The following is a 7,500-nucleotide window of genomic DNA, read 5'->3' on the forward strand; positions in this document are numbered from 1 at the left end:
TTTCATGAAATGTTTTTCTGGGGTGTTTTAAGAAGTAAGATGGTTTATTTTTTTCATGTTTTAAGAAGTAAGAATTTTTTTTTTATGGGGTGTTTTAAGAAGTAAGATGGTTTATTTCAAGAAATTTTTTTTTCTGGCGGTGTTTTAAGAAGTAAGATGGTTTATTTCATGAAATGTTTTTATGGGGTGTTTTAAGAAGTAAGATGGTGTATTTCAAGAAATGTTTTTTCTGGGGTGTTTTGAGAAGATGGTTTATTTCATGAAATGTTTTTATGGGGTGTTTTAAGAAGTAAGATGATTTATTTCAAGAAATGTTTTTATGGGTGTGTTTTAGAAGTAAGACGGTTTATTTCATGAAATGTTTTTTCTGGGGTGTTTTGAGAAGATGGTTTATTTCATGAAATGTTTTTATGGGGTGTTTTAAGAAGTGAGATGATTTATTTCAAGAAATGTTTTTTCTGGGGTGTTTTAAGAAGTAAGACGGTTTATTTCATGAAATGTTTTTATGGGGTGTTTTAAGAAATAAGATGATTTATTTCAAGAAAAGTTTTTTTCTGAGGTGTTTTAAGAAGTAAGATGGTTTATTTCATGAAATGTTTTTTATGGGTTGTTTTAAGAAGTAAGATGGTTTATTTCAAGAAATGTTTTTTTTTTTTTGCGTGTTTAAAGAAGTAAGATGGTTTATTTCATGAAATGTTTTTATGGTGTGTTTTAAGAAGTAAGATGATTTATTTCAAGAAATGTATTTTCTGGGGTTGTTTCAAGAAATAAGGTGGTTTATTTCAAGAAATGTTTTTTCTGGGGTGTTTTAAGAGGTAAGGTGGTTTATTTCAAGAAATGTATTTTTCTGGGGGTGTTTTAAGAGGTAAGATAATATATTTTAAATGTTTTTATGAGGTGTTTCAAGAACTAAGATAATTTATTTTAAGAAATGTTTTTATGGGGCTGTTTCAAGAAGAAAAATGGTGTTTTGAGGGGCTATCCCAAGTAGTTTTGTTTTCAGGGATTCCTGAATTAGGAAGGAGATTTTTTAGAATAGTTATTGCTGTAAAAATATCCGAAAAATGTATTTTAGCAAGTAAGTTTACATATGAGGCGTTCAGCATTAGAAGGGACTCTAGCTACAAAAAATAATTTTGAGTTATAAGCCATCAAAATGTTGAAAATTCAACCTCCTCTAATTCCTTTATTTTTCAAGATACAAAGTTGAATTTTTTTATGAGATGAAGTATTTGCGATCAGGAATTGAATAGTATGGATAAAAAAATTATAGTTCAAACCCACCCCCTTTTGGCGGGGGCGGGAGGGAGAAGGGATTGCTTTAAAGCTGATCAGGCGGAAAACGCCATTTTCAAAAGTTGGGGCGAGAGGCCCTTCTAATGCTGAACGTCTGATATATGAAATGTTTAGTTTAGGAATGATCTTTTTGGAGAAATAATTAGTTTTCTTGCCCTTACAAACATCTGTTATGTTTTTTTCACTTCTCGATCGAAAACGAAGATGAATATTTGAAGTCGAAATACTTCAATAATAATAATAATAATAATAATAATAATAATAATAATAATAATAATAATATTGGAGAAACAAATCCACGGTTATGTATGGGTAGGTGCAAATATATTTAAAAATAAATCTATATAGAGGGCTTTCCGGAATCTGTATAAAGAGGGGAATCGAACAGATTCCCGAAACCCCCTGTATAGATTTATTTTTAGATGTATTTGTACCCATACATAACTGTGGATTTGTTCCTCCATTGCAAGACTCATGCTACTATGAGTATGTTTTAATAATATAATAACAATAAATAATAAATAATAATAATAATAATAATAATATTATTATTATTATTATTATTATTATTATTATTATTATTATTATTCATTGCTTAGTTTTTGTTTCTAATTGTAATATCTCCATTCTTCTTTCTAACAGGTAATCCACATGCCTGCCTGGGAGCCATCGTCTCACATTGCTGTTCATTATTTTTAAGGTAATTCTACAGTTGTTATGTAAACCGACTTTCACTAGAACTGATAATTCCGTTGGATTACTCCTGCCGAATTCCTTGAACTATACCTGTTAATACCTCCAGACTGCTCTTGTTTAGTACTTGAATAATACGAGATAACTCCCCCAAAGTACTACAGGGAGTCACGTTGAATGACAGCTGATGAGCCCTTCCAACTCGCCATGTGGATTACGCTGAACATTACCCATCAGTTTCAAACTCCTGTTAATTAAGTTGAGCAATACCTGTTATTTTCCACAACTGTTCTGTTTTTTATTTAATTAAACGGTACCAGTTAAGTGTTTAAATTATAACTGTTTGATCCTGTTAAAACTGAATTCATAATGGCTTCAAACGTACTCTTGTTTATTAGTTTAAATACTTTTTGAGTTTTATAAATTCTGTTAAACTATAATATATACTTTTTCGTTTTGATCATTTTTTTTTTCAGTAGATTCTGTTAAACTGCTTGTTATTGCTTACAAAATACCACGATTGATTACGTTTGATCATACCCTTTAATTCCGATAGACTGTTGCTATTAAACATGTTAAAGGATTACTTATTAGTTACTGAGATCTCCTGTGAGTCAGATCCACAAAGGTATTGTTAATTCCTAAGAGCTTCTCTGGGTACTTGAGATAAACGGTGCTTATTGTTTTTATCAAACTGTTGCCCACTTCCTAATTCCTTAATCATACGGTTGCTTTTAGACATGGTTCCACCTTTCTGCTCTTTCAAGTAAAGAGGGAGTGTATGGCCCTTGTGCGTATTTATCTTCAGACTGATGTTGATTAGTTTGAATGGTACCTGTAATAACCACAAAATAGTTGCTCTTGTTTCGTGTATACAGAGCCTGCTCATTCTTTCAAGCTGCTTATAGCAATTATCCTAAACGATGGAAAGTGGTTTGTTTCGCCTTGATACCGAAGCCCTTGTGGGTTATTCGTTGTATAGGCACTTTGGAACATTGCTGCCCAAAAATGGAAAACTGCAGTATCTGCAAAATTTTCGAAATTGAGATATGCCACCTATTTGACTCGTGAAACACTAAAACACAAGTTACTGCAGTTTCAGATTGATTCTTCATTGCTTTATTTAGGGGGTTCCATTTGCAGTATCTGCAAAATCAGTAGTAAGGCAAGGGAAAACTGCAGTATCTACCATTTTTCTCAGTTTTGTATTTTTGCAGATACTGTAGTCTTCCATTTTAGGGCAGATTGGCTGACTGTAGTCCTCCATTTTAGGGCAGATTGGCTGACTGTAGTCCTCATTTTTAGGGCAGATTGGCTGAACAGCGTTACAGACAAGATCCCTGTAAACGGATGGTACAGCTTGTTAGATTGTTTTTTCTGTTTTAATTCAACAGGTATATAGTAAGTGCTTAGCACGAGCCATGGAGACTTTACATTGTTTAAATGTAACTTTAGTTCATATATTTATCACTACAGTATTGTAAGCAGTTCACATATTTATCACTACAGTATTGTAAGCAGGTAGCATTGATTTTGGGAGGTGCCACTGCTCCTATTGTAATTGGGTAGCATAATGAGAGGTAACATTGGAATGTATATGTTCATGTTAAAACTTTTAATTTTTCCTGACACATCTCTAGGAATATTGAAGAGTTTTCAGTGCACAAGTATTTTTAATCCTACTCTTTTCTGACACATTTCGAGGAATGCTGAAAGTTTTGAATGCACATGCATTTTAATCCTGAGTGATTCACTCTACATAAACCAGGTGAAACATTTTCTCAGTGCCTGTCCCTCCTCCCCTTGACATTTTCCTTCCATGATAACGCTCCGTCACCACCACTTTGCCGTCCTAATATTTCAACAGCGACGCCTGGATCCTTTCTGCTCTTGACATGATATTTTCGCAGCTTGACAGCTGCCTGATGTCTGTGTCTGCATCTACAGGGGGTGTGATTTGAATGCCACACGTCTTCCATATCATTAGCTCCGGCCTGGTCGGGATGTTGTTCTTGTGTTTGGACCCATGGGTTATTCTGGAAACTTTGTGCTTCAGAACATTTTGTTCAAAGAAAGTATTTGTCAGGCCTGTGTCTGTCTGCAGAGATTGTGATAAGAGTGCTGTTGCTTCAGATCCTCTGTTTTGCTATTATGTTAAAGTGTATGTGTGTATATATATATATATATATATATATATATATATATATATATATATATATATATATACAGTATATATTTTATATTTATATATATATATATATATATATATATATATATATATATATATATATATATTTATATATGTGTGTGTGCGACCATCGTTGAGTTTCACAGTCGGTGCAACTCTGGGAAAATCATCAGGGAAGTCAAACTGCAGGTAGATTGTTCTGTCCAAATTTTGTTGAATGAAGAGAGACAGATTGAACAGGCAGCCAAATGCTTTGCTGCAATTTGTGACAGATGAAAACAAGAATCAAGACTACTACTACTACTACTACTACTACTACTACTACTACTACTACTACTGTCAACAGAAATGATAAAATCAGGAGAGCGCAGCTTACGTGATCTGTGAGGTCCTCAACTTTCGTAACTGACCTTTTCGAGACTTGTGAAATATTCAGCAGCTTTTTTCAGTACTAGGCAACCCGTAATAGTTTTGGACTCCCCCCCCTCCCCCGATTTTTCTTTTTCTGTTTTTTATTGCTCTCAGCTGATGGAATTTTTGTCATGCATAAATGACATGTCTTATTTGCAACATCGTCTGCGTGCTTGCGGCTCAGTTTTGTAGACGGAATCGTTATGTTGCATCTAATTTTATTCATGCCCTTGGTTTGCCTTTCAGTGCTCATTGTGACCCATTGTCCCGTAGGCCAAAATCCCAAGGCCTGTTGCAAGCCTCTTAGGTCTTTGTTTTCATTATTGATTAATTTTCTTCCAAATAATATGTTTACTTTTGTGTATTTGTCGGGAGTTTTCTTCGTGTGTATTTTTCGCCTGATTATGGAATACGTAAAAATTTTTCCATACTTGCATTAATCTGTCTAGTTGTTTTCATTCGATGTCTTTCATCCCACTCTTTCCAACAAGCTTTGGAACCCTCTTCCCGCTTCCGTTTTCCCTGACTCACGGCGTCTTCCGTTGCTCAAGAGGCTAAGGGCCTAGTACTCATTCTTTTTCCTTCACCGTAAATAAGGACGACTGATTTCCAGTCACAGCGGCCTCTGCATTAAATATCACTTTTAGTCCCGAACCCAACAGGGAACCAGACTACCACACGTAGCGTGCTGCGTGTGGCACATTGCAGGCATTACCAAATGATTGTTAGGGGGTGGGAGGTAGGTGGCTGGGAACGTCCTTTCGCCGCCATGTGCATTGCTTTCTGCCTTTTACTTTTCCTAGCGAGATGTCCAACTTCTTCAACTTTACCTTGCCCCAGTATTTACTTTCCATTCAAGAACATAATCCTTCTTGTAAGTTCATCGGTCTGTTTACTGTTTGTGTTACCTTGTGATAATGAGAGAAATGAAGATGGAAAGTTTCCGAAAGTGTAATAATTTCCACGGCGCACGTGGTCCTGTTTCATTCTCTGGGCCGCCGTCCAAATCAAATGTTAACAAAGACATTCCCGGATGGGGCCTCTTCACTTTTATTTCAGTAGTCTCTCCGCCCGCCGGTATCTCGTCTTGAGATATTTATCGCCCCTTTTAGGGTACATTATTCATCACGACTTTTTTAAAGGTTACCTTCTCTAGAGGTAGGTTATTTATATCCTGTTGCGCAGAGTATTCATTTATTTTGTCTGTTTTGTAAGGTTCCATATTTCTGGAATCTTCGCCCGTATGTTATGTTTTCTTTGTTTACTTCAAAATGTTATTTTTTTTATTCAAATTCAGATATTTGTGACGTTAATTGGTATTGGAGAGATATTTATTTACATACTGTTTTCAAATTTACACTGGTGAATTATGTTAGTATATGATGAATATGATTCAGAGTGGCTCCATCGAGCATTCCTGCTTATGGCATGAGTGAGATTTCCTTTTCTCAACAGGACGTAATGATTGTTATTGTTCTTCCCCCCAAATTGAAGACCACTGCACCGAGAGGCCTTCAGCTCAGTTGTTCCCTTGTTCTAGGACACCTTCATCAATGGCAAGATAAAGCAAGGCGGCCAGAGTGTTATGTCGTTGTTGCCCCCAGAGGCCATTGTGGCTTTGTCAGGATCACCTGAAATCCTCAGCCTCCCACTCAACGCCACAACTGCACCACCTCTTTGGAGTGGAGCCATTAATGTTGTTTATGGTTAAGCTGGCTTTATTCCAGCACGGGCTCTTGCTCATATAGCAGCCCGTAATAATGGCGCTCCCTAGACCCAGCCCAAATGGTATCCCAACAAGAGTTGTACCTTGGCACTCAGAGGTTATATATTGTGTTCAAGGGCGACCTTGGGGTAACTCTGTAACTGGACACGGTCTTTTCTTGGTGTACAGGAACGGTAATTAATCGGTTATATAGTAATGTCGATCTTTTTTCCTGTATTGAACTGCATATATTTTACCATTTTAGGCGTTATCCTGAAAAATCCATTTTGCCGCGGTTGTCCTTAGAATTTAATGCAACCGTGGTAGTTAGGTAGGGTACATGATTGTACAATTTCATGACATCGTCATTTATGCCTTAAATTTGTAATTCCTACTTCTATTCCAAGTTGCGTTGTGACCTGAGGTAGACTGAACAGCATCAGAATCAGCACTATCATAGTTTAGAAGATCGAATCTCTTGTTCTAATTGATCTGTGGTTTCAGGTTAGATATATCGTAACATGAGTCACCTTTCAGTCATGAAAATGCATATATTCGTTATTGTTATCAAACTTGGATTTGATATGGAATAAACCCCATCAGTCAGACTCCTAAGTTTTTATAATTCATATTCGACGAATGTAGGGTTTGCGTAACCTTTCGCGGTTGGCTGTTGATACCGCTGTCTCTTGCGCCTGATAGAATTGCCCTGTTTTGTAAAAAGTTAAGTATATCTTAGTTTAACCAGACCACTGAGCTGGTTAACAGCTCTGTTTTGTAAAGCTTGCTTTTCTCCCTAATTGATGAGAGAACTTATAGGGGCTCCTGTAAACTTTCAGTGATTAAGGGGCCGAGTTTTATTGGGTTCTCGTTGGGGGAAACATTTTATCTCTGGAGGATTCTTACTACCCCGCTTTGAATGAAGACCGCTTATCAAAAGCTAATTATATTACTTCCCACACCCCTGCTGTTTTTGAAGCCCTTGAATCGGAGGCTGTTTCTTCTCTGAAGGCTTCCATTGTGTTGCGCTGATGGAGACACCGGATTTTGCAAGATTGGTAGCCGTCTTAAATTGGGTTTAAGTCCTATCTTTATTAATCATTATTTTTGTTATTTGAGCAATTAGAGCCTCAAAAGTTAAAGCGAAGTTGCAGTGCATTACTAACCTAGACAATTCACTTTGCATTTTAATAATTTATATTTTTAT

At 36.1% G+C, this 7,500-nt stretch overlaps 1 protein-coding gene across 1 annotated transcript in view; it reads left to right on the forward strand.

Annotated features, from left to right (window-relative positions):
- The window catches only part of LOC136851088 (uncharacterized), a 149,639-nt gene extending 143,340 nt beyond the window's left edge, over nucleotides 1-6,299 (forward strand). Inside the window, exon 3 of the mRNA XM_067125058.1 lies at nucleotides 6,129-6,299. Coding sequence (XP_066981159.1) covers nucleotides 6,129-6,299 — 171 coding nt within the window. The remainder of the gene's footprint in view (nucleotides 1-6,128) is intronic.
- Nucleotides 6,300-7,500: the final 1,201 nt, after the last annotated feature.

This window comes from Macrobrachium rosenbergii, chromosome 23 (genome assembly GCF_040412425.1).
Source record: "Macrobrachium rosenbergii isolate ZJJX-2024 chromosome 23, ASM4041242v1, whole genome shotgun sequence".
In the NCBI taxonomy this organism is placed as follows: Eukaryota; Metazoa; Arthropoda; class Malacostraca; order Decapoda; family Palaemonidae; genus Macrobrachium; species Macrobrachium rosenbergii.